This window comes from Aspergillus candidus (genome assembly GCF_002847045.1).
Source record: "Aspergillus candidus strain CBS 102.13 unplaced genomic scaffold BDW47scaffold_34, whole genome shotgun sequence".
Lineage (NCBI taxonomy): Eukaryota > Fungi > Ascomycota > Eurotiomycetes > Eurotiales > Aspergillaceae > Aspergillus > Aspergillus candidus.
In genome coordinates, this window is record NW_020194039.1 from 137,358 (window position 1) to 165,355 (window position 27,998).

The following is a 27,998-nucleotide window of genomic DNA, read 5'->3' on the forward strand; positions in this document are numbered from 1 at the left end:
GTTAGTCGGAAGAGAAAGGCGGCGCGATACTCGTCCCTTTGAGTGTTGGAGGTGTGGTGGAAGTAGGCGGAATGATCGTGCCTGTAAATTGCACATAATCTAGGACGAGGCCAAATAGAAGATACATTGTCAATTTACACCACGCGAGGAGTACACAGCGAGGAGGTACTGTATGCCCCTTTGGTGCTGACATAATTCCAAGGCATCAAGGCCCGGCAGTATGGTCAAACCTGCTTCAAGGTTCTGTTCCTGTTCGAGTAATTTGTCATTATTGCACCATCCCGAATATTCTCGATGTAAATTTGTCATAGGGCAGAGTCGAACGAATGATCGACCATCCAATATTGGCAGATATTATTTATGGAAAGTTCCAAGACCCAAAAGTGGCCCGATCGATCTTGGATTTGTTGTGTTGAAGTGGGTCCGTAAGGCAGTAAGGCTTGGAAAGCACTAGGGCCCCGAATAAATCCGCCCCGGGACCAATCGGAGAGGGCGAACTCCACCTGATCTTGGGGAGTTGGATGCCTCAGAGTCAGGCGGCCTCGTTCTTCGTCTTCTCTTTCGTCCATTTCTCACTTCCTCTTCCTCATACTGCCACCCCCTTCCCTGCGCAAACGCCACTCGACTGTTTCACCCCCTCTTTGCTTTTAATTTATTGATTATTCTGGATTTTCATTGCGTCCACTCCTGTTTGTTGGCGCCCCACCACTCTTTTTGGAGCATTTCCTGCCCGGAATGTCATATTATCCGCCGTACTCGGGCGCGCCGGGCTACCCCCCGCAGCAGCAACAACAACAGTACTCAGGGTACCCTCCGAATTACAGCTCCCCACAACATTACCCGTAAGACTTGTTCTTTCCTCTTAGTCTCTTTGTTTGGTTGGCCTTTGACTGCCCTCCTGAATCAGACTCTCCGATTTATCAAATCACTGGCATTCGATCTCCATCTACTGGCGTACTGTTCTTCTTGATCATCCACTGACCGTGCAGACCTATGAATCACCAGCAACCTCCATACGGCGGCGGCGGCGGATATCCCGGCCAGGCCTACCGCCAGCAACATCCACCTCCTAACCCTTATCCTTCCTACGGTCAGCCGCCGCCTCCTCAGCAGTACGGATCGCATTACCCTCCCAGCGGATACAATGTATGTGCGCATATGGCAGATGGGGGTTGAACCCTCGTTGACATCGACTTAGGCCCCTCCTCCGCATTCAGGATACGGCGGTCCTCCGCCCGGTGGTCCTCCTCAGTACCAACGCCCTCCCCCAGCGAACCCCTATGGCGGCCACGGCCATCAGGGTGGCCCGGCGCCTCCCCCGTCCGCCCCCGTCGCTTTCGGACATGGCGCGCCTCAAGGCTACAACTTCCAGTATTCCGCTTGCACCGGCAAGAGGAAGGCGCTTTTGATCGGAATCAACTATTTCAACCAAAAGGGCCAGCTGCGCGGGTGCATCAATGACGTGAAGAACATGTCGACCTATCTGAACCAAAACTTCGGCTATGCCCGTGAAGACATGGTGCTTTTGACCGACGACCAGCAGAACGCCATGAGCCAGCCGACCAAGGCCAATATTCTTCGCGCCATGCACTGGTTGGTCAAGGACAACCAGCCGAACGACTCTCTCTTCTTCCACTATTCCGGTAAGCCGCATATGGACGTGCGGGAGATGCACTGCTAATCAGTTCAGGTCACGGAGGTCAGACTCCTGATTTGGATGGCGACGAGGACGACGGATACGACGAGGTCATCTACCCCGTGGACTTCCGCCAAGCAGGCCACATCGTCGACGACGAGATGCACCGCATCATGGTCAAGGCACTGCAGCCGGGAGTGCGGCTGACGGCGATCTTCGACTCGTGCCACTCGGGCTCCGCCTTGGATTTGCCGTACGTCTACTCGACCCAGGGTGTGCTCAAGGAGCCCAACCTGGCCAAGGAAGCGGGCCAGGGCTTGCTGGGTGTGGTGTCGGCGTACGCGCGTGGCGACATGGGCAGCATGATGTCGACGGCAATGGGCTTCATCAAGAAGGCGACCAAGGGCGACGAGGTCTACGAGCGCAACAAGGCGACCAAGACCAGTCCGGCCGACGTGATCATGTGGTCCGGCAGTCGGGACGACCAGACCAGCCAGGACGCGCGCATTGCCGGCCAGGCGACGGGGGCGATGTCGTGGGCGTTCATCAGCGCGCTGCGCAAGAACCCGCAGCAGAGCTATGTGCAATTGCTGAACAGCATCCGCGACGAGTTGTCCACCAAGTACAGCCAAAAGCCTCAGCTGAGCTCCAGTCACCCCGTGGGTAAGTTTTTTTACCTTCTTTCTGCTATTCCCCCGACGGGTTCAACATGCTAATTGTTCCAGATGTCAACCTGCTTTATGTGATGTAAATACACCCCCTCATGAATGGTTTCTAGCGGATGGTGCTTTTTGGGCTTTCACAAATGGGCCTGTCTTCTCTATCCTAGTATGGGTTTTTATTCGCAGTCTATATCCTTCTTTTGTTCATCTTTTTTCCCCTGTCCGCTGTGTCTTTTTTGCATAAATTACCCTGAATTGAAAATGGGGTTGCCTGATCCTTATTTGTACACTGGATACCCGGGATCGTCTGGGTTAAGTTACAGGTAGCAGAATGGTCATGAGTCAGATCAATCTTCATAAAAAATTCATAAGTAGTACATATCGTGCATAGCTCCGAACTCCAAAACCCAGACATGCGGATGTAACTTTTTCTTTGCCCGATGCAACAAACAATCACCACCGCTTCGGCGCATCGACCACCGTCCTCGAGAACGACGCACTAAACGTCTCCGTCGCCTTCCCCTTGCGCTGCGCAGCCGCAATCCCCGTCCGGTCCGTGACAGGCGTTGCATCGATGATATTGTCAAACGCCTCATCGTCGCTATCCTCAGCAGACCCAGACTCGGCATCCGAGTCCTCCAGCCGCTGTCTCTCGCCCTCCGGCCGAGCGATCTTCTCCGGCTGCGGCTTCTCCGGCACAGTAGTAGGGTTCTGGAAGGCCTTGGACGCAAGCGTCTTGGCCCTGATCTCCGCCATCTGCGCCTCATCTTCCGAGTCATCGGAGATAGCAAAAGGGTCTTTGTCTTCCTCCTCCTCTTCACCGTCAGATCCATCCTCCTCGCTATCGTCTGACCCAGCCTGCACCTTCCGGTTTGTGTTCCCCACCGTCCACATGTCGTCCGCGCCCGTCTCGCGGCTCTCTTCGTACTCGCGCTCGATCTTCGCGAGCCACTCCTCCTCGGTCCGCTTGACGTCCTCTTCCGTCTCGCATGCTGCGTAGCGCTGGAGTAGCTCCGAGTTGATTTCTAGGAAGGCCTCGCCGTACCGGAAGTGTTGGAGGACGTCACGCGCCCAGTCGAAGTGGCCGCAGATGCAGAAGCAGGCGGCGAGGGCTTCGACGCAGTTGAGGCGCCAGGGTTTGCCGTAGTTTACTGTGTTTGCGGCGATTAAGTAGGGGACTGGTTTGATATATTCATGTTAGTCACTTTCTCAATTCAAACCGGCGTCGAGACGGGGGAGATAGAGAATGAGAGGGAGGGAGGTTTACGTAGTCGCTCGCACTTCCCGCCTATCCGCGCCCAGGGGACTTCCTTTACGCGCACCCAGGAGCACTCCACCACTGCGGCGCCGTATTGCTCCATGAGTTCCTTGTCTGCGGGGGAGATGATCTTCTTTGCGTTGGGGCTGGTATTCGTTTCTTAGTTGGCGTTTTTTACGGTAGACGCGGGAGAGTCATATTAGGCATACCTGACAATCACACCGGGAAACCTCTGCCCGATATTCAACTCGCGCATCAGCCCCAATTTCATCAGCCGTTTACCGGAGCAGCGCTTCGGATCGCAGTGCCCCAGGTCCCAGCAGGCGGCCTTGAAGGAGGGTTTGGTGGAGGGGCCGTCGCCATCGCGGGGTACGCGCGGGCGGGGATTGGAGAATTTCTTGCCTCCTCGGGGCATGTGGTCTTTTTTGTGGCGGACCATTTTCTTCTTGTCTTTCTGTAGTTTAATTGTCTGCTGGAATTGTATAGTAGAGGGTACACTGGTGTAGAATTCAGGAGGGAAAAATGTCAAGATCGGTGTAGTAGATCGCGAAAATCCCGCGGTCGGCGGAAGGTTGATACGGACTAGGCTAAGGCCAACATCCATCACCGCCCGACTCCATGACTTCCACTTGACTATTACGTCCAGGCTACTTTGGCTAGATCGACCACCTAATCCATGAACCCTTAATTCCGTCTCTCTCCAACTTTTTCCTTCCTTCTCCGACACACTCATTCTTTAGATTCGTTCCGGGAACAAAAAAAGAAATACTGTCTGGTCTCCCCATACCCTCACCAGACAAACCCACACTCCCCAACTCAACCAGCAACCCACCTTTCTTCCTCCCGTCGTCACCCTGGAGGCCGCCTCAGCACGCATGGCAGCGAGGGACCGCTACGGTGGTGTCTTTGCTGACCTAGGCTTCACCCCCTTACAGCGGGCAATCCGTACGACCCATACAACAACTCCATTTTTTTTTATTTATACAATACTTATTTATTATCAGGCAATGCTTGCGATCTTTCCCACTACGAGCCTAATCTTGCGCTGAACCTTGAAGTCGCCGACTTGATCAATTCCAAAAAGGGCAATGCGTGAGTGCCGTGCCCCCCTCCCTCCCCCCACCACCGACAGAAACTCCACGGCGCATCGCATACTGATACTCATCTGGATATAGTCCCCGCGAAGCTGCCTTCGAGATCGTCCGTCTGATCAATTCCCGCAATCAAAATGTTGCTCTGTTAGCGTTGGCGGTATGTTGAATTGGGGCGTCCCTTGTCCCGCGGGGCTAGAGGAAGGATGTTAGAACATGCGCTGATTATGAATGTGACAATCAAGCTCCTCGATATCTGCGTCAAAAACTGCGGGTACCCGTTCCAGCTCCAGATCAGCACCAAAGAATTCCTCAATGAGCTCGTCCGCCGCTTTCCCGAGCGGCCCGGATTGCGGCCCTCGCGCGTCCAACACCGCATCCTCGAGTCCATCGAAGAATGGCGCCAGACTATCTGCCAGACGTCGCGGTACAAGGAGGATCTCGGACATATCCGTGACATGCACCGGCTACTGCTTTACAAGGGCTATGTGTTTCCGGAGATCCGCACGGAGGATGCTGCTGTTCTGAACCCGAGTGATGTATGTCTGGACTTGATCCATTCCCTTCCCTTGGTTTGTATGTGATGTTGTTTCTAACGGATGTAGAATTTGCGATCGGCCGAGGAGATGGAGGAGGAGGAGCGCGAGGCGCAGTCGGCTAAGCTGCAGGAACTTATCCGGAGGGGTACCCCTGCCGACCTGCAGGAGGCCAATAGGCTCATGAAGATCATGGCTGGGTACGACAATCGGCACAAGACTGACTATCGGGCCAAGGCGGCGGAGGAGGTCGCCAAGGTGCAGCAGAAGGCTAAGATTCTGGAGGAGATGCTGCAAAGTCAGCAGCCCGGTGAGACGGTAGCCGAGGGGGATGTATTCGAGGTATGTTTTATGCATTGCAACTGGGGAAGTTTTTGGTTGACGATTTGATAGGAACTCGCCAATGCGCTGCGGAGCGCCCATCCTAAAATTCAAAGAATGTGTGAGGAAGAGAGCGATGATCCGGAGGCAGTCCACAAGTTGCTGGAAATCAACGACAGCATACACCGCACTATTGAACGATACAAACTGACCAAGAAGGGCGATCTGGAGGCGGCCTCGCGCATCCCCAAGGGAACGCTAGGCACAACGACGGGCGTGTCGACCAACGCCAACAACGAACTCTCCCTGATCGACTTCGATCCAGAGCCGCCCAGTTCCAACGGCAACGCCCCAGCAGCGCCGACGGGCGCCACTTCCTTAGAAAACGACCTTCTTGGACTCTCGCTGGATGAGCCCGCCCCTGGCGGGATCTCCTTAGGACCTGGTATGTACCTTTGTGGCGTCTGTCAAGACCCAGCCCACCTCACGCCACTACTACGCTGGCATGTGCTAACGTTGAGCTGCAGCGAATCCCGCGGCCCCATCGACGGCCTCGTCAGGGCCAGAGCCATCTCCCGGGGGGTCTAGACCCAACTACGACATCCTGTCGTCGCTCAATTCGTCGCCTGTGCCATCCCAGTCCTCGACACCAGTCGCCCGAGTCCAGCAGCAGCAACAGCAGCAGACCACAGCAACGCCCCCGCCCGTCGATCCGTTCGCCTCGTTGGTGTCAGCCAGCCCTCGCAATGCCAGTCCCTTCCAGGGTGGAAAGACGGCCGCTCCCGCCGGCTCCTCGCTTTTGGACCTGGCCGCGGCCCCGCCCGCGGCCCCCCAGCCCGCTAACAAAGCGCCGGAGGAGGACGAATGGGATTTTACGTCGTCACTGCCGGAAAGCAACGCTTTACCGAGTACCAATCGAGTGACGGTGCTTGCTTCGGCGTTGCGAATTGAGTTCGTGGCGCGACGCTCCCCGCAGCAGCCCCGACAGATCCAGGTCGTTGCTCTGTTCTCCAATGCGATCAACGAGCCGATGCACGAGTTGCATTTCCAAGTTGCTGTTGAAAAGGTGATTATCCATCTACTATGCTTCACCTTTTTTTTTATTTTTTTTATTTTTTGTTCTTTCATTCCCGTTTTTGGTTCTGTCCTGCCGATATACTCCCTCGTGAAGTTAATATCTGGAGACCTCACGATTACACCCGAAGAAAAGATGAGCCACTCGCTAACCAGTCCCATAACAGGCCTACACCCTCCATCTACGCCCTCAATCCGGCCGCGACATGGCGCCACAACAGGCCAATGGCGTGCAGCAAGAGATGATGATGGACGGGGTGGACGTCGGCAAGGGGAATTCGCTGCGAATGCGGTTCCGCGTGTCGTACCAGGTGGGCGGTAAACGGATGGAGGAGCAGGGGATGGTGCCTCCTTTGGGAATTGCGTAAATAGTGGGTTGATTTATTTGCTGGAGGTGAACTGAACTGGAGGATGAGAATGTGATGTGGAGGGGGGGGAAATGTGTGGATGTCTGTGGATACCTGCTTTGATTTGATGCTATGTTGAGCGACAGAACGAGTACATTTCATCGAGTTTGCATTCTACTTTCTCTTTCTCTGTTGTCAGATTTATTGACTCTTGTAAACATATTGTAGATAGTAAGTGTATAAGTATCTAGTGGCAATATCCAGTCTAGATAATAAGTACCTTACCAACAAGGCACCAGCCAGGGTCCCCGAATAGCTCCCCAGCATACTAAGTATACAAAGTTCACGCAACTCTGGTTCAAATCCCTGCATATCCCGCCCTCCAACCTCCTTTACAACAAGACCCCTCATTCGTTCCCAAGCCTCGCTAGTGAGACAGAGCATGAGGCTTGAACTACCTCCACCCGATCTACAGTATCTATATAGCTTGAGCGCCATTGATTTGCTAGCTTTATCAATCAACATCCTTAGTTTAAGCCTTGTTTCAGCCTCGTACTTGATCACTTTGTTTGATTTGTTTGGTTGGATTGTGGGATTGTGGTTAGCCCTGGGGCCTTATTGGGTTAAGTTCTGATTCGGATCTGTTGAGATCTTGAGACCTCGAGCTCTGGTTTGTAATGGATGACTGCGTTGGAGGATCGTACATGTCACATGTCAACCGCTTCAACCCGGGAGATCTTAGTCAGTTGGGTGAATTGCTGATGAATTGCTGGACTGTGGACTGTCCATGTTCCATCATCCAACGCCCCACTGTCGATCGATCGATCTGCTCTCCCCACTGGTTCCATCGCCTGTCACTCGATCTTGACCTTATCATTTTGAACCTTCAACTTTACTTGTACTTCTGTCTTTCGTTGTTTGACGGCTGAAGTGGCGAGTCGTCAAATTGACGTGATTAAATTGACTGGTTGGTTGTCCATGAAGCATCGTTGTCTCTGCCAGGAGTATATAGTACATTACCGTAGATGGGAGGGTCTAATCGAGTAGGTAGTATCGAAAAGCGGTAGGTTCGGTCTGCGGTCTAGACTTCCCCCAGATCTCCCCTACTACTACTGCTACTACTACTACTTTCCTTAGGGCTAATCCCACAGATCGACCAGTCCCAAGGGGATCCCAACCAAAAACGCAGGAAAATAGTCCCGGAAGGCAGCTAGGGCTTCCCATCGGCCGGACCAAAGAAAAAAGACGCACCGTAGGACGTGATCCACGGAATGCCCATAGCTATTTAGCTTTGGCCCATCGTGACGTCCATGGGGCCTCGACCTAGAGCCCTTGGGCCAGCCCAAAGGTAAAATAGTAGATCGCTGGTCGGATTAACTCGGGATGCACCGTGGATATGGGTTGACTTGCTCACCGGTAGTGCCCAGTGGACAAAAAAGAATGGTAGAAAACTCTATACGAGGACCGTTGTTCTCCTTGCTCTTACTCCCCCCCTCTCAGGGCGCTACCCCGGTGCTGCTACTGCCGACTACGGGGTTGCAAGTTATTTAACATCGTCTTCTCGCTTCTGGTTCCCTTCCGTTCATCTCTTCTGGCTCCTGTCTTGTTCTCCTGTCTTGATATCGGTCTGGTGATATGGACTGATCTTGCTGTGTTACTTGTCTTATCTAGATATTTACCCTCGTTGATTTTTGTTGAACTCCTCAATTACACTCCTACGGTATCTGTCATGAATATGGCCTCTCCGTCCGCAGAGCTGGAGAACTCTCCAAACCCTCGCACCCGCGAGGAGAATCAAGAACGGTACGCCAGCATTGATTCCCCAAATTCAAAAAGAAAACCCACTAAATCAAGTAGAGCTTTCATCGCCGCCTCCAGACGTAAAGACCGCAGCTTAGATGCCCGGTTGGAATCCGCCAACCGAGCATCCGTCCTGCACAAGCAGCGCACGGGCAAGTCTCTCAACATCAACCGGGACATCGTGGAGCGCGAGGCCATGTACGAAGAAGTCGACGAGCGCTACCAGGAGAAACTCCAAAACATCATCAACAACCAGCGCTACCAGCTCGTGCAGGACGAGTTCCGCAACAACCTCTACAACGCCTTTGCCCTGCGCAATGCCACCGCAGGGGGTCTGCAACACCGCCGCGCCGCGAGCCACACCCCACGCGGATCCATCAACGGCATCCACAAGATGAGTCTAGACCTGTCTCATCTCCGCTCCTCCATCTCAGAGGGCATGCAATCCCACCACACCCCCATCGACAGTCCCATCGGCACGGCCGGGCCCGCCTCGGCCAGTAACTACGTCCTCTCCCCCACCTACAGCGGCTCCACCCACCCTCACCACCACCACCACCCTCACCAGCAATCGCCGTCGTATCCCGCCTACATGGGTCCCGCCATCACGCCGTCCACGCCCGCCTGGCCCCAGAACAACCCATGGCCAGCAGGGTTCCCGACCCAACACACGCCCACGCCGTTCGACCCGGCCAACATGGCCGTCGCCACAGACATGGCCATGGGCACCGGCGCCGGCCTGCCGGTAACCACCCGCCAGTATCGCGACCGCATGGCCTCCGCCCCTGTGATCCCCGTGCACAGCCTCCCAACCGGCACGCCGGCACGCAGCGCCAGCAACGCCCAGCACACGCGCGTGCGCTCGGAACCCACCAACGCCGCCGCGGCCGCAGCCCACCACCAACAGATGCAGCAGCAGCAGTACCACCAGATGCAGCTGAGTCTCGCCCTGGGCCGCTCCCCTCACATCGACATGGACATGGACGCCGCCACGGCCCCGAGCAGCATGAGCACCACCGAGCCCATCCCCACGCCGGACCTGTGCCCTACCCCGAGTACGCCCCACAGCCCGACTACAACCACGGCGGCGGCGGCGGCGTCCGCCTACCACGACGACGCCAGCGCGGGCGCCATGTTCAGCTCTGCCCTCAACATGCTCAACAAGGAAGACGACAGCGGCGGCGGCGGCGGCGGCGGCGGCGGCGGCGGTGGTCACCCCGGCACGGCCACGAACAACGGAGTGTCATTCTCCAACGACCTGTTCGACGCCGACTACGCGGAGTTCAGTCAGTTTGCGTTCGCTCTCGGCGGGGACGAAGTCAGTGGCATGATTCCCGAGGCTGGGGCGGGGCCGGAGTGGAAGTTTGATGAGTTGGTTGCGTTGGATGAGTATCCTGTTTCTGCTTAATTGATTGCATTTCCCCCTTTTTACTGATTCTGGTTACTTGTATCATTGTTATGCTTTTATATCATTGCTCATGATGTTCATGTATATTATATGTATCATTATCATCGTGTAATACCTCTTTCCTTCTCTCTCTTTTTCTTTCTTTTCATTTTTTACACCTCCTGTTATTTTATGTTATTCCCCATCAGCAATCTATCCCTCCTAACACTACAACCTTGGTTTGATGACACTCACCCACCTACCAAGGTAGTCAGTCTAGTGGATAGATTGAAGGGTTTGGGGAAAGGGATGGATGGACCAGTCGGGCAATACCCAGCTTTCTCAGCTCGAGCATTGAGAATATCCCACATTCTCACTTTTTTTCCCCCTTCGCACATATTTTTTTCTTCTTTGTTATTTTATTATTTCTTTTGATCTTTATAGTGATATTACTACTACTATTGTATACAATACAATAATCCCAATAAAAAAAAAATATAAAATGATGATAAATAACACGCCGATAAAACGAACCCTACCTCAGACTTACACACTAACTGTATAGTTTATCTTTGGTTAAACTTACGTAGTAACAAACCGTTTCAATTTACGTAGTATAAAAAAAAAGGTAAGAAAAAAAAAAAAAAAACCGCAAATCTGACGTCGCAACACGAGCCCCCCAGCCAAAGCAAGGTTGGGCTTTCCCTGCAGGGACGAGGGGACGAGCGGATGCCCGGTTGACTGTGAGGTAAACCATGAAAATGCGGGCTTGGCTCCCCCGGAAACAGCGAAAAGGGCGGTGGTTGGGTGGGGAGGGGGAGGGGTCGGTAGGGTTGCATGGGATTTGAATTTGGATTTCCAGTTCTATAAATCTGGTCTTACTTTTCAAGGTCATGGGGATTTATTAGTGGGTGTTATAGTATATTGTATTGCTATTTGTTTTATATTATAATTCTTGTTAGTGTAGAAGAAAGACACGCAGATATTACTGATTATCTGGATAACTTAACGTACTCGTAGTTAGAGACTGAAAGTATGCCAGAGCAGTAGTACAGTACTGTGGGATGCCCGCACAGACCATACAAGACAGCTTGTGTGGGTCGATCCACTGGGTCGGGAAACTTTCTCTTCTGCAGCGTTTCATTTGGAGGCCTGGCCTGGCCTGGCCTTTTCTTATCTACTATTACTTGGTTATAACTTGTTTGTAATTTGTTTAATATGTGTAACTTGCCACTGATGATGTAGGGTCATTTGTGTATAGTGTATGTAAGTTGATAGGCAGTTATATGCGTTTTTGTACCATAACCACTATACTTCATATACCTAGGTAGATAGATAGAGGAAAGCAAAGCTCACATGACGGACAGTGGCAAACAACAGCCCACTCCTTCCCACCTGCAACGTTACATAGACCCCTCCCCCACCCAGGGTTCGTTTCCCCTGCCACCTGTTTTGGACGTGGGAACTTGTGTGTGGTAGAGGGGGTGACATGTTTTGAGTGCGGTTGATCTTCGGGACGTAGGTCATTTTAGAGTATGTGGTTCCTTGGTTGGGCTGTTGTATTACTAGGTTTGTATTTACTTTCTCCCGTTGGGGATATTGCGTTGAGGTGGGTTGTTGGGTGGGTGGATGTATGCATGTATGGAATATGGAATATGGATGGATAGATCGGAGACAGCCGACACGGACAGAAGGAAAAGCAGATGCATGAATAATATTCAACAATAAATCATAGTAAAATGAATAAAACAACCCAGTGGCGAACAAGGAAAAAAAACAACATAACTGGTCGATATTGCACGGATCCAAAACCCAAACCCCTCTCGCGGGTCAACCTATCTATCCATCCACCCATCGCTAACAAAGTTCCTCTAAAACTCTTTATGGTGAGTAGGTACGTAGGTAGCGAGGTACTACTAACCTATTCCGTCCCTGTCCATCATCCCTCAGTAACTTAAAATCGAACTTGATTCGTTCGCCTTGACTTTTTGGGAAAGTCCCCGCGCGAAGCTGACTCGTTGCTTTGGTGAAGTTGGTTCATCCATACTTGGGTAGCTTGGGATATAACCTTTGTATGAGGTAGTGAGCGGGGTCTGGTCTGGGCCTGGGAGGTGTGGTGTGATATCTGATAGTTACGAGGTATTAGTTATAGAGATAGGCTTTTATTTTCTCGTCTTTCTCCTTGCTATGGTTTGTTTCTGTTGAACAGCAAGAAAAGAAGAAGTAGGGAATGGTGTCAAACTAGAAGGTCATCCCCGTCCCCCGACAGTGGCGAGTTAGTCAATATTAGGGAGACGAAGAATGAATTCCCCTCTTTTTACAACCCTGGATTAAACCTACCATGCTATGCATAGTCCATCAAACGGAATCAAACATCGACCGACCGATTTGTCAAAACACTCGGTGTCCTACGTCGGGAACCAACATCGGTGTAAGCTGGTAGCTAGCTACCTGACTACCTGCCTAGCTAAGCTGAGCTACGCTGAATCGATCCGTCAATCCGATCTACCCGTTTGTACTATCGGCGTGTTCCGTGGTTGGGTTCGGCTTGGTTGGTGGGTGAGTTTGGTTTTGAAGGTTTCTTGTTGGTGGGTCGGGGATTTTTCGCTCTGTCGGTTGGGTTGGGTTGGGTTGGTTGGTAAGTTATGGACCCGGTTGTCCGTGTCCGTGACTCCGCGTCGGGGATGGGATGGGTTGTACACCTTTGGTGATATGTCGTGCCTGGTTGTACTCACAGCTAAGGTAAATCGAGTTGCTACTCAAAAGTAAATCAATAGGGTGTTCCAAGTAAGTATGTATGTACCGATGCGAATATGTAAGTCATGCAACTATGGAAGTCATGCTATGTACTGCTATGCCTGATCAGTCAGACTCCGCCGACTAACGACCAAACAACTCCCGTCCGATCTCCCCGCTACGTCGAACGCTTACGCTGGAGCTGCTACTGCGTCGGCGTCGGCTCCGACTTTCCGCCGGGTTCAGCGGGCTCAGCCCGCTTGCCCGCGCGTACAGGTGAAGAACATCCGTCAGACTGACTACGCCCACGAGACTGCCGGATAGTCGATCTCCAGGGAGGACAGAAGCCGGGGCGGACGGTACCACTGCGTGGGCCACGCCTGCGCCGGAGCTCGACAGGAAGCTGGAGCCTAGGAAGCCTTGGGGTGGGCTCGGATGGTGGGGTGCAGTATGGCTGGGGGGTTGGACGGTGGAGGCTCCTGGGAGGGGCGATGCTGGCGGTGACTGGGCTGAGTTGGAGCCGGAGGAGTTGGTCGCGAGCGGGATGTGCACGCTTGACATGGAAGGGGTCGGGGGACCGGATGATGAAGGGGACAGGGGGTCGGTTACCCAGAGCCTAACTTATTAGTTTACTTCTATTCTGAACGACAGCCAATAGAACGTTCATACCGGTGTGACTTGGTGGCCACCACCTTGGCCACCGTATGCGCCAGCGTCGATCCAGGGTGTACGTGGAACACCGGGAATGAGTCCTGCCCATCGATCAAACCGCGCGTGGACAGAATCACAGAGATAAAGTGTGTGCACGTGTTCCGTAACAGGGGGAGCGACGATGACCGAGTAAGGAGCTATCCTGTCAGCACCCTCCCGTCGTGGATGAGTGGTAGGCCTACCTTGACATCTGTCGTCGAGATATTGCCCATCACGTTGAAATGATTGTCCACCACGGCCAGAGACGACAGCCCGTCGTGGTACATAAGCTGCAGGGCTTCGTATAGTGGTTTATCACCGCTACAACCAGTTAGATAGCACACGCAGCTCGAACCAAAAGGACGTACTTGATAGACACCACATCCCGAGACCCGATCCGCAGATCTTGCAATGCCTGCGTATGCAGCTGCTCAATCACCGGGAACGTGCGCGCGTTCTCCCACAAGAACTTCACCAGCCGAAACTGACTGAACAGACCGCGCACGGCGCCCCCGCGCTCCGGATCGACCACCACCACGCGGTGCACGCCGCCCCCGAACGTCTCGATCGCCGTCATGGCGCTAGCGGACGCTGGCAGCGTCGTCATAGGCTCCTTGCGTCCCAGGTCCTTAACATCCTTCAGTGGAATCGTAAGACCCAGTCGGGCCTTGCGCGCCAGTTCCTCATACGCCGGTATGTCCTCTTCCTCTGGCTGCGTGAAGCCAGTCGCCAGCAGCAAATAAGCGTTCAGATCGGCAAAATCGAACGTACCGATGGCGCTGTTCTGGTCTCGAGACTCGCGAATTAACAGGACCGGCACGTTAGACTCGATCAAAATCTGATTCGTCAGTGACCACTACATTCTCCCGCGTGCTTGCCTCATCGTTTGTGGAATTATCCTACATTGGTCGCCTCCTCGATACCCGTGTCAAGCTCCACGAATCTCAGCTCGTCCCGAGATACCAGCTCCCCCACCGAGATCTCCCGCCAGTCACGCCCCACAAAGGCCGGATCCGCGGTCGTCGGCGCCGGTGGGTTATCGATCAGGCTCTGGATGGCCGACTGCGTGAGGGACGGCTGGCGGCGCGCACGCGGCGACCCCGGCGGCGCCCCGCGCAGCGATTCGCTATAGTTTTGACTGGTGCGATTCTGGTGATTGGACAGTCGCAAGGATGGGCTACGAAACGGGGGAGACCGCGAGTCAAGACTGCTTCGTGGCGACGGCGCCGACGACCCATTCGAAGGATCGGAGACGGCTTCAGCGGGAACCCGGTCCGCCATGTTTGGCAGCGACGATGTGAGTGTGGTGAGACCCGGGGGGTCGATATTCAACGTTGGCTCATGCAACTCCGGAGTACAAAGGTATGAGTAAGATAGAACGCTCCAAGAGTAGAAACTGGCAAGAGCGAGAATTGTAGAGACGGAGATGGTGAGATGCAGATGGGGAGATGGCGAAGCTGTTGTTCGATTGAGACAATCAGGCGGGGGAATCGGCGGTTGGCGGGCGGCTGTCGGCCAATCACGGTCGGTCCTCAGTCGCGCCTGCGTCATCGTATCCGATTGCTTGTTGCATCGCATTCGAAAAGGTTACGTGTCGAACGCATTGTTGAGTTGATGGAAACGGAAGGATATATATGATCTGATCTATCTATCGTGCATTAGTATGTTTATCTGATCAAGGTGGGCAGTTGCGCATTGACAAGCTGCAGCATCTCTGCAGGTGACATCACCGCGGATCTGTCCCGCATTTCCATTATCATACTTCATTATAATTACCATAATGATAACCTGGCAAAATCTTACCAACCTAAATCGGCTAACATCCCCCCTAGATCTGGGCCCTTACGCTCCTTCATCACCCCCCGCCGGCGCTTCTCCGATCCGCTCGCTGGCGTCTCTGGGGATCTTTTGGCGGGTTTGACGGTTTCGGCTGCTTCCGTGTCCGTCGCACGCTGTAAACACACCACCTGCTTGCGCAGGCGCCGTGGCTTCTCCTGGCGTTGTCCAACCTGGAATTCCAAGCCTTGCAAACCAGACATCTCCTTCTCATCTTCAAAGCTCTCCACATACGTCTCCCACAGCTCAGACGGCCAGTCCTTCGTCCACTCCGTTCTCGACACCACCCACCCATCCACCACCACCCGTCCCCTATCACCACCCCTCCCCCCAGACGAATCCACCACCCCAGGACAATCATACAGCACCACCATTCGCAACACCGGAAACCCTCTCAAATACCGCAACGCCACACCCGTCAACTCCCCCTGATGCTGCAGCCGCAGCACGCGCAGCCGCGCAAACGCCCCCGACCCACGCACCAGCTCGCTCCACGTGCGCACAATGCGGTCATTCAGCCTCGCCACGGGCGTCTCCAGTTCCGATTCCCCATGCTCACGCTCGAGGCTGTCGATCTCCAGCGCTGCTAGATTCTTCACGTGCGCCATCTCCACCATCTCCGGGACCCGTGCGCGCGCCCCGCACACGGTCAGCACAACATCCCAGCTGGGATCGTTGTCGCTCTTCACTAGATCGAGGTACTGTCTCATTGTTAGCTTTGGACTCTCGACTTTCATCCGGTAGTGTGGTGCGATGTCCCTGAACTCGGTGGGGTAGGCTGTAGAGAGTAGTTTCCACATGTGTAGTGTTTTCTTATCCCTGGTTTGGTCTTAGCATCTACTCAACATAGTCAAATAACCAAGCGCAACAGCAAAAAAGAAAAACAAATCCGTAATAGAAAAGACCAAAAAAAACCCAAAAAAGAATGGGGGGAAAGCTTACGCCTCCCCAAGACACCCCCATAAATAAGCACCCACCCTCCACGGCACACAAGCAAACAACTCCACCGACAGACTCCGCTGATCAGACAGTGTCTGCCGCATCGCAGCGTGTTTCAACGACGCCGCGCCGCGCTCACCGCCCCGGTCCCAGCAATGTCGTAGGAAGGGCGACTCGTGGACCCAGGCTGGCCCATGGAGGCTCGACGCGGTGGGCTTGATCGTCCTTTGGGCGAAAACTTGGCCGCTGGCCCGGTCGAATCGGCGGGTTGGGCGCGGTGGGGTGGTTGTTGTTTCGTTTGCCCTTGGGGGCATGGTTGGTGTGGTGTTGGGTTGGGTTGGGAGTGGTACTGCGGGGTTTCACTATCTAGGTGGGTAGTACCTATGCGGTCCTGCAGCTAGCTCGATCGATGGATTGATGGGTCATATTGTTTGTGTTTATTGTGCAATGAGATTGAACCTGTTGTTGATCCCCGTATATGGGATACACGTGACCGGATTTCCCGATTGGGTATTCTTTGCGTTTTACCTCCTAGGTCGTGGGTCGGTTGTGCTTTGCCTTGAGTAGATGACTTTGAGTATAGTATCATATCAAAAGGAGCGATTGTGGGAGCATTGTCATATGTGTTGGTGGGTTTGCGCTGCTTGTCAGGGAGAAGTGGACACCCCTGTGTTCTGCATACATGGAGGATTTATGCGCTACATAATTTGGCATAATATAGGGCTTGAGTGGGTCAAGAAGACTGGAGGACGCCTTTGTGTGCAGGAAATAATATTCATAATAGTTGAAATTTGTATGTACAAGAGCTGGTCTGCTGACATTTCCTCTCACTCTCAAATATAGTCATATAGTCGTTAATGTGTTTGGTTTTCGAGAAAAGTGGACTTTGTTCTGAGGGTCGACCACTCTTCCCACCAGCCATACCAGATATCCACCCTCTACTGGCTTAGAACAGCGGCATATTCACCGTAGTCGAGTAGTCGACGTTCTCCTCCACCGACTCAATCCGGTCAGTACAAGTACCGAAGATACGGTCCCACAGACGAGTCTGCTTGCCATAGTTGTGGCTCTTTCTCCACCCCTTGCGATGGTGCAGGTCATGATCCTCGATGACAATTTCAGCATCGAACATCTGCAGCAGCCAGCTCATGGTCGATGGGACCGTCATGTGCACGCGCAGGCCGCTGTGTCCGAAGACTTCGGCAAACGCCACATACTGGTGGCAGACCCACCACTCGAAGAAACCCATGGGCAGGCCGGCCATCTTGAGCGTAGCGTATGTCATAATTGGCACGCCCACCATGTCGAAGAACTCCTGCTCGTGGTCTGCGTACGCCGAGAGTAGTGGGTTCGGGTGCTTCGTCAAGTGGTGTGTGCGGTGGTATTTCCACAGGAAGCTCACGTCGTGCATCATTCTGTGGTACCAGTAGAACCAGAAGTCTAGCACGATCCCGTAGAGACCGATCTCCAGAGGAAGAACCAGCCAGTTCATGTGGGATGGCAGCATGTTCATGTTGTAGGATAGGTAGGTCGACAAGGCTATGCGCGAGCCCGTGGTCTTGTAGAGCGAAGTGACCACCTTGGCAATCCCCACGTCTGGAACGCCGTCCCGCTCATGTTGATCACCGTCGAGGAACCCGAATCTGTGACCCATGCGGCGGAGTAGGTGCACCTCGTAGAGCACCGTCAGGTTGAACGCCATGAAGTAAAGATTGAAGACGGCGATGGGACCAAGGTTCTTCCCCATGTAGGTAGCGTAGGCCTGGTGGAAGAGAAGTGGGAAAGACGCATAGAGGAGCACCCAGATATTCAGGCCTAGCTGAGGCATGTAGGGCAGTTTGTCGCTTTTTGCGTGGACGGGCACCTCCTTGGTGATGTCGATGGGATGGGCGTTGAGCAGTTCAATCGCCCAGTGGTTGTGGTTCCATGTCTTCCTGTCGGCGGTGCGCCAGGTAGACTTCATCGAGTCCTTTGGGTTGGACTTGGGGTTATCCATGGGTATGGACATTGTGCACTTTCACTTGATATTTTGTTTCTTGTCCCGTTCCACAGATGAAGGGCTGGCTGACACAGCCATGCTTTAATACCATTGTCTACGCGCTACTAAGTCCAGGTTTGGGAGGGGCGAGTCACTCAACAACATGTGAAGTAATGGAAGGTTCTCTGAGCGTGGTGTGCGGATCCGTCTGTGTCGACAAATAAAGTGTATGTCCTGGACCGTTGGCGATGACGAGGATCCGTAAATCGCTCCCGGAATAGAAATGGTTGCGAGATGGAGGATCACTAGTAGCGTGTGCATTACGGAGTACCCCATAAACAACCCCGCAATCCGTGCCTCGGGGATCGGATAATCCCCTGGTTTGTCACAACGATCGAATCGAGGTAGTCTACCATTTGATACCCTATAATGTACGGCCATCATTTCCTCAACAGTGGGACGGATCCATAGGCATAACCCCAACGTTCGTTGGGAGGTCGGGGCGATCCGACGCTCTAGTTCTTAGTACGCAGTAGACAAGGAATCTTGATATTCATAAATTGTCGTATATAGTAATGATTGCGATCAGGATATGATCTTTCATGGACCGAAGTTCATCCAAACCATCCAACACGGTGATTGACATTGGGTGCCTTGGCGGTGGGAGAGAACCGGGGCAGCAGATTGAGATCCTAGGTAACAACAAGACACTGATAGAAGACACCTGTAATGTGATAGCTAGATCAAGTAATTAGGGATGGAGACCAACTGGGCGTGAAGTTCATGGTGTTCATGGTCTCGTGATCCACGCAGACCAGAGATGCCCAAACAGGAAGGTCGAGGCCTCAGGTTCCCGGTCGTCCATCGATCTTCTTCTTCCCTGTTCTTCTTTTTCTTCTTTTTCTTCCTCCCCATTCATCTTGTTTGTTTTCTGGGATGATCTTAATCATTGGTCTACGGTGGATGAGGGCAGTTGATTGATCGATTACTTTTCGTACCCATAACCTCACACATATTCCGTATTTCCCATGTGTCACTACCCTCTGACCTTCCAAACATAGGCACAGCTGATGAGATAACGTCAAGCCACAGCACTACATCATATCCTACACTAATGGTGGTTTACTACCCCTGTGGTACTTGACAAAACTCCCGGTCCAAAAAAAGTACATCAAGTGGTTGAAAACGCATGGACGCGTGCCACTCGTTCGTCGCCTGCATCGTCCCGACCCTGCTGCCCGCAGGATGAATCCCTTGATTTGATCAGCCTCCAGATTTATTTTCGTTGTGCGAACGCTCAGGAGCAAGGTCATACTCATTGGTTGATGATGGGATCACAAGCACCCCTGCGCTGACATACTTCCCGGCGCCAAGCGGCATGCCTTTGCATCGCCGGTTTCTCTGGACTTCATTCGCGGAGAGGAAGGTTGATCGTTTCCCGCCCAGAGAACACAACCTTATATCTCCGTTCGCCTGACTTTCTCTGACGAGAATGACTCAACGCCTTGTGCCTCCCGACTATATTGGGAGTTCACTGCCTCGTGGCTCATATTACGGTTATGATGTCGCGCAGAGGCGATCAGGCGCTGCAGCCTTGTATGGGTCGGGGTTGTATAAAATGCTAGCATGCCAGCAGTGAACCAGAATGTAACTAGTAGTAACGCGTCATTACATTACTCTGCGAAACTGCTATATGCTTTATTTAGTTTATCTATATAGTCAGATTCAGCTCTATCAACAGATTATCCCAACGAGCACCGTTCATGTCCAGATCGACCCGTCGAAATGGATCTCCCCAAGAGAAAGTTCACCGACCCCCCAGCCATCAAACGGCTAGTTAAGATCGCTCGCTCATCGGGAGTGCGGCGTCTCGTCACGTCCTACCTGTGGAGGAACCCATCCATCCAAGCGGTAGACTCGCACCAACATACCGTCTGGCTGTTCGACAACACCGCATACCAAAGCACGATGCCGAAGACGATTGGAAAAGGGCACGCATGGCACGCAGAGGTGATCGCCTGTGTCTTCGAAAAGGACAGTCGGAAGGATATTAGCAAGTTGGTTGCAATTATCGCCGACCTCATCGGTTTGGATGGAGAGGTGGGCACCCAACGAGAAATCCGTCGCTGTATCGCCGAGCGACTCCGGCCATTCCTCTACCACACAGCAGAAGCACACATGATGATGCTGGAAATCCCACTGCCAAACCACACGACCCAGATACATCAAATCGGGCCCACAGACCACAACGGCGTCAGCGTCCAAACGGTAACAACCGGCAGCCGCGGCGTTAAGCATGGGGACAGAATTCGATCTAAGCTTCGCAACTGGGACAGCACGGCGACCATGGACACTGTCTTCGCGGGCCCGGAAGGCTGGCTCGTGATATCCGACATCGACGATACCATCAAATACACCAAGACCTCGGAATCGACAGGGATCCTGCGCACGACATTCGTTGACGAGCCTAAACCCATCGCCGGAACACCGCAGCTCTACTATCGGATCGAAAAACAACTACAGCCAGCCTGGTTCTACGTCTCCGCCGCGCCGTTTAACTTATATCCGTTCCTGCGCCGCTTCATCCATTCGCACTTTGCCGCGGGGACGCTGATGCTCCGTGACTCATCCTGGCTGGATGTGAGTGAGCTGGTCCGCTCGTTCACTGTCAACACGAAGGCATATAAAATGAAGCGGATCGAGACGATCCACCGGTGGTTCCCCCACCGCCGCGTGCTCTGCATTGGCGACTCTACCCAGGAAGACCCCGAGACATACGCGGAGATCTACGAGAACCACCCGACGTGGGTCAGGGCCATCTGGATCCGGAAGGTCACGGATGTGCCCCATCTGGAAGATCAGAATTCACCGCAGCGGTTCGAGGCTGCTTTCAAGAACGTCCCCAATCACATTTGGAGGGTGTTTGAAGAGCCGGAGGAGGTGAGGGACTTGATTGTCCGGCTATAGAAGGAATCCATAGCGCGTCACTCCGTCTAGGAGAAAGAAAAGAAGGACAAAGAAGGAAATAAACTTTATCGGTACCATCTGTTGGGCCTTTTGTCGTTGGGGCTCTATACCGCTGTCTTGGCTGGATTGCTGGTGTAGCCCGGAGTGGGTATCTCGTGACGTCAATATGAGCCTTCGAAGCCGACACCACTTATGACCCATTGCGCGCGCTGGAAACTACTTCCATCCGTTTGCCTTATTGGCATTGACTAATGCGATTAAGCAGGTATATCACCCAGGTCGAAGCCGAAGTGTCGGTTACGCTCCTGCGAGACAATCTTTCAATTCAACTCTGGGATATCCTTGATTGAAACAACATCGAGTATAGACATATCGAAATTGAAGAAGGCAGTCAAAATGAAGCCAGCCAAACCAAGATCCACCACAATGGACGAGTTGACATTCATCCCCCCAACGATGCGCGCCCTGTACTTCCGGCCAGCATCAACAGCCATCACCGACACCACAGACCCAGGTCTCCCCAGAAAGGACTCCGACGTCGTCTTCGACACGGACTTCATGACGCCCCAACCAGCAGCCAACCAATACCTCGTGAAAGTCCTCACAGCAGCCTTCTCGCACGACGAGCTCCGCCTCTCCAAGCTCCTCACCCCCTCCAAATCCTACCCCCAAATCCCCCTCCACAACTTCTGCGGCACCGTCATCCGCACCCCCTCACAAGACGACTACCGCCCCTCCGGCCCCAAGTTCAAAGAGGGCGACGTCGTCTTCGGCATGATCAACCACACCCACGACGGCGCAGCGGCCGACTACGTCGTCGTCTCCGACGGCGAAATCGCCCTCAAGCCCAAAAACATCTCCTCCGCAGAAGCAGCCTCCATCCCCCTGCCCGCCCTCACAGCCTGGCAATCCCTCTTCAAATACGCCGCCCTAGACCCCACCAACTCCCACAAGCGCCACAGACTCCGCGTGCTCGTCACCAACGCCTCAGACAGCGAAGTCGCCTCGCAAGCAATCCAACTCCTCCGCTCCCCCTCCCTCTTCCCAACAGACGACAACACCCACCACAGCAGCCATCGCCCATGGATCTGCGCGACGTGCTCCTCCCCAGACCAAGCGCACCTCATCCGCCCACAAGTCGACGAAATCATCGACGCCCCGCCGCCCCTCCCCGCGGAATTCGACCTCGCGGACATCTTCAAGTCGCGCGGCTGGGGCCCCGTCGATATCGTCCTCGACTGCGCCGGCCAGCAGATCTTCCGCCAGGCGCACTCCCGCTCCGTCATCAAGGACAACGGCGTCATTCTCACGGCCGTGGACACCGATGCTGCGGTCGACATGTCCAGCGCGGATAGTGCCCGGTCCTCGAAGAAGAACATCTTCAGCCGCTTTGTGACCGTCGAGCCGGATGGGGAGGCGCTGGGGCGTATTGCGGAGTTGGTGGAGAGGGGGGAGATCCGGGGGAGGGTCGAGTCCACTATCGATTTGGTGCAGGGGGGGGATATTCTCAGTGCTGGGGCGGCTGGGGCGGGGGGTGCGTTAAGAGGGGGGGTTTATGTGTTTAGGGTTAATGTTCAGGTTTCTTGATTTCTTTTCTGATGTGTTTGTTTGGTTCTCTTACAAGGTCTGGATTTTTGGTTGATGTGCTTAGATTATGTTGGCGGTAGACGCGGAAGATAGGAGTAAGGTGGTTTTGTTTTGTATCTAACGCATTCTGCTTATATAGGACTGGCCTATACTTTACAGTCATTGATATGTTGAAACAGAGATCACCCTACAGAATAGAGCAATAACAGACAACATGAAATACCAATCTCAATCCATCACAAAAACATACAGTCTTAAGGCCAACAACTAAATACAACAACACAGAACATGACCATCCATACATACATTCATACACACACACATATACGCCATGCAGCAAACCCCAGTAATACAGTCCAAACATGTCAAGGTCGAGGCAGATATACCCACAAATAGGCGAAGACGGTAGGTACGGTAAGAAGATTATATCGAAATCACTACTGATATGAACGATAGGGTAGATTGAAACACCAGAGCGGGTTGACTTAAATTGAGCAGTATAGATAGCATAGGACAGGAACCCGGAATCAAGAAATCAAGCAATTCATTCGAAAGATAGGGCCCAGATAAGAAAGTAGTTAAAGACGCTATTACAACGGTGTTTGGCATAAACAAGTATAAGAAAATAAAGGGATAATGTGAGAAATAGAGAAGAAAAAAAGGTACTTGTTGATCCGGTGTCCCGGAACAAGTTAAGTGAAGGAGTGAAGTGAGGGAAGCGGAAATGACAAAATCGGAGGATGATAGGATAATATGGGCCCCTATTTCTTTCTCTTTCTCGACCTTGATCTTGGTCTTTGTCCTGCCATGGTTGTTGAGTTGGGTTGGTTGTTGATTCCTGCTCCCTCCTTCAATCATTCTCCATGATTTGATGGGCCTCGATCCGGTGAGGCTTGCGCGCTTAACCATCACCAGATAGGTAGGTAATCAGCAGACTGGGTGGATATACATGGGCATGTGATTTGACAAAACACGCATATACACATCCTTGGATTGTAATATGGCTTCTCTTCTCCCACGCGGACAGAGACGGAGGCAAACCACCAAGCGGATAGATAGACGCAGTCAGTGTGCACTCTATGGACAAAAAAAAATGTATTCAAATCACCGGCCCCGTATTTCTCCCTTCGTTTTTAATTTTCCATGGAATTCTGAATTGGATCAAAAGGGGTATGTATGGATTGCTTGAGGTGTCGTGCGATCGAGAGAAGAAGAAACGCGCAGATGGGGGAAACAAAAGATAAGAAAAAAAAGAAAAGGAACAAAAAGGTCAAAAACGGTGTGTCAGTTTGCAGATCGATTAATCAAACTTTCTCGTACAAGTCAAAGTCAACAATGCAGATGGGGATCCCCCCGCTTTGTAAGAATGGCGGATTTTTCGGTATAATGAATGCTTCACTATGGGTTGTTACTCTGCCCGTACAAACCCTTACCGGGTGTGCGAGGAATATGCGGTTTACGCACGGGAACTGGATGAAGGAGGAAGAAGATGGATGGATGGGGAGATGGGGGAAAGGGCTTGGTATGGGTAGGAAGGAACAAGATGACCCAGAGTAGCTGGATGACTGCTCTACAATAGCGAGTCCAGACGGGTAAATACACTCAGGCATGCGGCAACAATCTGCGATCAAATCATGTTAGTGAAGACTCCTTGTCAAAAGGTGGAAAGGTGACCGTCAATCTAGCACATACCTCCATCTGAAGTTCTCTCTCACTGCCCTTCTCCACCTCCTCGTTGATGGCCTGCGCCAGGTTGGCCCCGATCGCCTGCCCGCCGCCCGCTTTCCGCGCGAACGGAAACTGCGAATACTCGGCCAGCAGCTCATCCACCTGGGCAAAGGCCCGCTCGCGGGACTCGTGGCTCATCGTGACCAGGGCATTCTCCAGCACGTTGGCCGCGTATGCGGCGCACACCATGACCACCGTCCGCAGGTACCGATACTCGGAGTCCTCCGGCAACCATGTGTTGGGCGGAAGGATGACGGTGCGGTTGGTGCAGATGTTGCGGACTCGGCGGTTGAGGTCGTCCTTGGCGCCGCCGTCGGCAACCGGGTGCGTTGCCATGTCGAAGAGGAGGAAGTTTCGCTTCTCGGTGCGAAGGACGCCCTTATCGACGAGACCCTTGGCAAGACGTTCCCGTACTTGCTTCAGCTGGTAGCCGATCTTCATCAGATTCCACGTTTCGCCTGCAACGTCACGTTCCCCGTCAGTATTGTTCGACTCCGGCCGTCGTGGTTAACCCAGTTTGCCTCGCACATACCGCTCATTAGGTCGATCCACGAGTTCACACTCATCTTCTCGCTCGACTTCATCATCTTCAACGCCTCGTCCAGCAAGACCTCCCCAGTCAACGTGTCGTCGATAACCTCAATCACGCGATCGGCCAGGGGGAAGCGTCGTCGAGCCGAATCCTTCTGCATGCTGATGCGACCGCGCAGCGCCAGTTCGATGACGATGCAGCCGCGCAGTGCATACGAGATATTCTCATTCCAGAACGACAGGTACCCCTACCAGACCAAGATTCGACGTCAGCGGATTGGACTCCCGTCGCGCAGAGAGGGCGAAAAGCTAGCGGTTCCCGATCTCACCTGTTTATCCTTCAGACCCAACAGCAGCACTTCCTCCATCAGCGTCAGCTTGGGCTGTTTGCTGCGTTCCTCTGTCTCGCTGATGTCCCGAGGGTCAAAGGCGATCTTGTGGCCATTCTCGGCGCTGGTGAAGGAGGTTTCGGGACCGCGGTGGTCGAGCGCAGAGCCATTTCGGGACACGGGAGACGAGACTCTGCTGTCGTCGTTATCATCTGCGCCAGCGACCCGACCGCCACCCCTTCGGCGAGTCAAGCCCCCGGCTGCGGACATCTGGATAGTAAGGGATCGGAGACGGAGAGTGAGCGGAGCGGGGAGGTAAGTGAGGACGGAGTCGACGAAGGTCGTAGCAATCGGAATCTAGGCTAGTCCCGCGTGCGACATGAACGGGTTTATTGATTGAGGAAAGAGGGGTGGCCGAGAGAGGAGAACTAAGATAAAACCCGAAACCTAAACTAGAGTTGAGGGGGAGTGGGAAGTTGACAGATAGATTCGGTCGGGGCGGTAGGAATCGTCGTAGTAGGGATGAGGTGTCGTCGAAGTAGGAGGAGTAGTAGAAGTAGTAGCAGTAGAAGTGGTGGTGGTGGTGGTAGTCCAAATAAGAGTAGCAGTAGTAAGGTACAGCAGTTAGGGAGCAGGTAAGGTATTGTTTCCTGTTGGGGCGGGAAATTGTCAGGGGCGGCGGAGAACGAGGAGGACTAGAGATTAGAGAACTCTAGACCAGACCCAGAAAAAAAATTAACTCACCAAGAAGATAGCTGAGACGATCAGTGTGATGGGCAAATTTATATAGATTTAAATATATAAATCAAAAAGGCCAAAATAATACAATAGTATCAAATAATTTACATCAATTGCGACTCGATCCAAGGTCAAAGAACTATTGAGACGGATTGATTTTGACTTTCCGGTCAGAATCTGCGATGTGGCTCTTTTTTTCGGCGCCGGTGACGGACCTGAAAGCCGCATCTACATGACTACTCTCTTATCACTACTCTATAGACTACCCTCCATGGTCTGTCTTTCGGAGTTTTTAAAGGATATACTTGTTGAGGATAATATACTTGTAGAAGTACTTATAGATCCATTTCTTGGGTTTTCATTGCTGATCGAAATAGACATTGGCCTTGTAACCATGCTTCTATCCCCGGATGACCCGGCATCACCTACAGTCACCTCCCACTCTACTCATCTGGTCCCATTTCAGTCGTTGTCCTGCCAATCATTCCGGACAGTCTCCAGATAAGTAATACTCGATGCATCAATCATGCTTATCCATGGTAACAGGTCAACACAATCTATTCCACTAAGATCCGTAGGTCTGACAAAACTGCATTGATGGTGATATACACGATATAACAGGGTCCAAAAGCACGGTATGGTCAGCATACAGAGTAGCGCCTTCGACTATACGGTCATGGTCCCGAGGTCGAGACGCCCGCGCAGATGCACCCCAATACTATCCCTTCATTTCTTCTATCTCATCCACGCCAGAGTCCGCGTCATCATATTACAATAAATTAGTGGGCTAGTCATCGTTAGCTGCTGCTTCAAAGTAAGGATAGGTATAGCAGTGTAAATCTTACCATCGGGCTGAGCCAGGATGTAAGACACCGCCTGGTTCACTGTAGTCGAAAATAACAGCGATCAGTATACCACTCATCATCCCACCAACCAGTCCACCCCCACGGATTAGTACTTACCGCTGTGGATGGCATCGGCCTCCTTGTCGGGGATCTCAATGCTGAACTCCTACGCGGTGGGTTAGCGGATATCCCGAAACGGGTACGACCGGGCAAGTTCCATACCTCCTCAATAGCCATCACAACCTCAACGGTGTCCAGGCTGTCCAGACCAAGGTCGTTCGAGAAGTGCGAGGAAGCGTTGATCTATCATAGTAAACGGGTTAGATGGATATGTTCCCCGGTCCACGATCTCGGCATTCCGGAAAAGCGCTCCCTAGCCGCAGACGAGTCGCATGGAAGGGGGAAAAGGCTTGTCCAACGAACCTTGCTAGCATCGGAAACCTATATCGAATCACTCCTGTCAGTCATTGCGCCCTTCCGAAGGGTTTGGGAGGGTTTCCTGAAATTCCCTGGATTCCCCGAAGGGAACCAGCCGAGGGAACGCGATCGGAAAAAACGCACCTTGTCAAAGTTCTTCAGCAGGTTGACGATACGACCCTCAACCTCCTCCTGGTTCAGACCGGCGGGAGCGGAGTAGAGACGGACACCCTGGTAGGCGAAGCGAGGAGCGAATTGAGCCGGACGGGCGATGGGAGAGCTACGGATCTGGAAGGAGGCCGGAGTGCGGACGGCACGAGGCACAGAGGCTCTCAAGGAGCGGACGACAGCGGAGCGAAACATGGTGGTGGAGAGTGTAAAAAGAGAAGGCGTTTGTAGCCTAGAGAAGAACTGTAGATTAAAACGGGGGGAGGAGAGGGGGGAAGATGTGAAGGGTGGTTGGAAAGATCAAGATGGAACGGATGACGGAGCAAAGCAATGAATTCTCTCTCTCTCTTTTGGTGTTGCGGCTCGGAAGCAGCACAAATCCTGCGGGCGGCCAATA

At 53.1% G+C, this 27,998-nt stretch overlaps 11 protein-coding genes across 11 annotated transcripts; 5 read left to right on the forward strand and 6 right to left on the reverse strand.

Moving 5' to 3' along the window:
• The first annotated feature begins 858 nt into the window (after positions 1-858).
• BDW47DRAFT_108395 (caspase family protein) lies at positions 859-2,655 on the forward strand. The gene is made up of 4 exons (XM_024813222.1): positions 859-1,146; positions 1,199-1,643; positions 1,691-2,299; positions 2,362-2,655. The coding sequence occupies exons 1-4, from the start codon at positions 994-996 to the stop codon at positions 2,385-2,387; spliced, it is 1,233 nt and encodes a 410-aa protein (XP_024670555.1). The 5' UTR covers positions 859-993; the 3' UTR covers positions 2,388-2,655.
• Positions 2,656-2,664: 9 nt separating this feature from the next.
• Positions 2,665-4,091, reverse strand: BDW47DRAFT_48379 (DUF367-domain-containing protein). The gene is made up of 3 exons (XM_024819147.1): positions 3,766-4,091; positions 3,566-3,702; positions 2,665-3,476 (listed from the first exon to the last, which is right to left on the reverse strand). The coding sequence occupies exons 1-3, from the start codon at positions 3,993-3,995 to the stop codon at positions 2,752-2,754; spliced, it is 1,092 nt and encodes a 363-aa protein (XP_024670556.1). The 5' UTR covers positions 3,996-4,091; the 3' UTR covers positions 2,665-2,751.
• Positions 4,092-4,211: 120 nt separating this feature from the next.
• Positions 4,212-7,123, forward strand: BDW47DRAFT_108398 (VHS domain protein). Its single transcript, XM_024813223.1, has 8 exons — positions 4,212-4,501; positions 4,561-4,648; positions 4,732-4,807; positions 4,893-5,186; positions 5,253-5,525; positions 5,577-5,949; positions 6,032-6,570; positions 6,746-7,123. Exons 1-8 carry the CDS (start codon positions 4,432-4,434, stop codon positions 6,944-6,946), a joined length of 1,914 nt encoding a protein of 637 aa, XP_024670557.1. The 5' UTR covers positions 4,212-4,431; the 3' UTR covers positions 6,947-7,123.
• A 1,537-nt stretch (positions 7,124-8,660) lies between these two features.
• On the forward strand, positions 8,661-10,133 carry BDW47DRAFT_127125 (uncharacterized protein; the record flags this gene model as incomplete). Its single annotated transcript, XM_024816669.1, has 2 exons — positions 8,661-8,728; positions 8,783-10,133. The coding sequence occupies 2 exons, from the start codon at positions 8,661-8,663 to the stop codon at positions 10,131-10,133; spliced, it is 1,419 nt and encodes a 472-aa protein (XP_024670558.1).
• Positions 10,134-12,992: 2,859 nt separating this feature from the next.
• BDW47DRAFT_118659 (CBS domain protein) lies at positions 12,993-14,819 on the reverse strand (the record flags this gene model as incomplete). Its single annotated transcript, XM_024815243.1, has 5 exons — positions 12,993-13,464; positions 13,518-13,696; positions 13,742-13,859; positions 13,907-14,376; positions 14,442-14,819. 5 exons carry the CDS (start codon positions 14,817-14,819, stop codon positions 12,993-12,995), a joined length of 1,617 nt encoding a protein of 538 aa, XP_024670559.1.
• Positions 14,820-15,234: 415 nt separating this feature from the next.
• Positions 15,235-16,627, reverse strand: BDW47DRAFT_132741 (uncharacterized protein; the record flags this gene model as incomplete). The annotated part of the gene is made up of 2 exons (XM_024817647.1): positions 15,235-16,193; positions 16,317-16,627. 2 exons carry the CDS (start codon positions 16,625-16,627, stop codon positions 15,338-15,340), a joined length of 1,167 nt encoding a protein of 388 aa, XP_024670560.1. The 3' UTR covers positions 15,235-15,337.
• A 632-nt stretch (positions 16,628-17,259) lies between these two features.
• On the reverse strand, positions 17,260-18,276 carry BDW47DRAFT_118661 (sterol desaturase family protein; the record flags this gene model as incomplete). The annotated part of the gene is made up of 1 exon (XM_024815244.1): positions 17,260-18,276. The coding sequence occupies one exon, from the start codon at positions 18,274-18,276 to the stop codon at positions 17,260-17,262; it is 1,017 nt and encodes a 338-aa protein (XP_024670561.1).
• Positions 18,277-19,912: 1,636 nt separating this feature from the next.
• Positions 19,913-21,456, forward strand: BDW47DRAFT_48430 (phosphatidate phosphatase App1 family protein). The gene has a single exon (XM_024819148.1). The coding sequence runs from the start codon at positions 20,077-20,079 to the stop codon at positions 21,256-21,258; it is 1,182 nt and encodes a 393-aa protein (XP_024670562.1). The 5' UTR covers positions 19,913-20,076; the 3' UTR covers positions 21,259-21,456.
• Positions 21,457-21,684: 228 nt separating this feature from the next.
• On the forward strand, positions 21,685-22,845 carry BDW47DRAFT_127130 (NADP-dependent oxidoreductase; the record flags this gene model as incomplete). Its single annotated transcript, XM_024816670.1, has 1 exon — positions 21,685-22,845. The coding sequence occupies one exon, from the start codon at positions 21,685-21,687 to the stop codon at positions 22,843-22,845; it is 1,161 nt and encodes a 386-aa protein (XP_024670563.1).
• Positions 22,846-24,477: 1,632 nt separating this feature from the next.
• Positions 24,478-25,703, reverse strand: BDW47DRAFT_118663 (GOLPH3/VPS74 family protein; the record flags this gene model as incomplete). Its single annotated transcript, XM_024815245.1, has 3 exons — positions 24,478-25,031; positions 25,106-25,352; positions 25,434-25,703. The coding sequence occupies 3 exons, from the start codon at positions 25,701-25,703 to the stop codon at positions 24,478-24,480; spliced, it is 1,071 nt and encodes a 356-aa protein (XP_024670564.1).
• A 724-nt stretch (positions 25,704-26,427) lies between these two features.
• acpA (acyl carrier protein) lies at positions 26,428-27,993 on the reverse strand. Its single transcript, XM_024813224.1, has 7 exons — positions 27,578-27,993; positions 27,440-27,457; positions 27,239-27,319; positions 27,134-27,182; positions 27,017-27,055; positions 26,549-26,958; positions 26,428-26,502 (listed from the first exon to the last, which is right to left on the reverse strand). The coding sequence occupies exons 1-6, from the start codon at positions 27,794-27,796 to the stop codon at positions 26,951-26,953; spliced, it is 414 nt and encodes a 137-aa protein (XP_024670565.1). The 5' UTR covers positions 27,797-27,993; the 3' UTR covers positions 26,428-26,502; positions 26,549-26,950.
• Between the last annotated feature and the right edge of the window lie 5 nt (positions 27,994-27,998).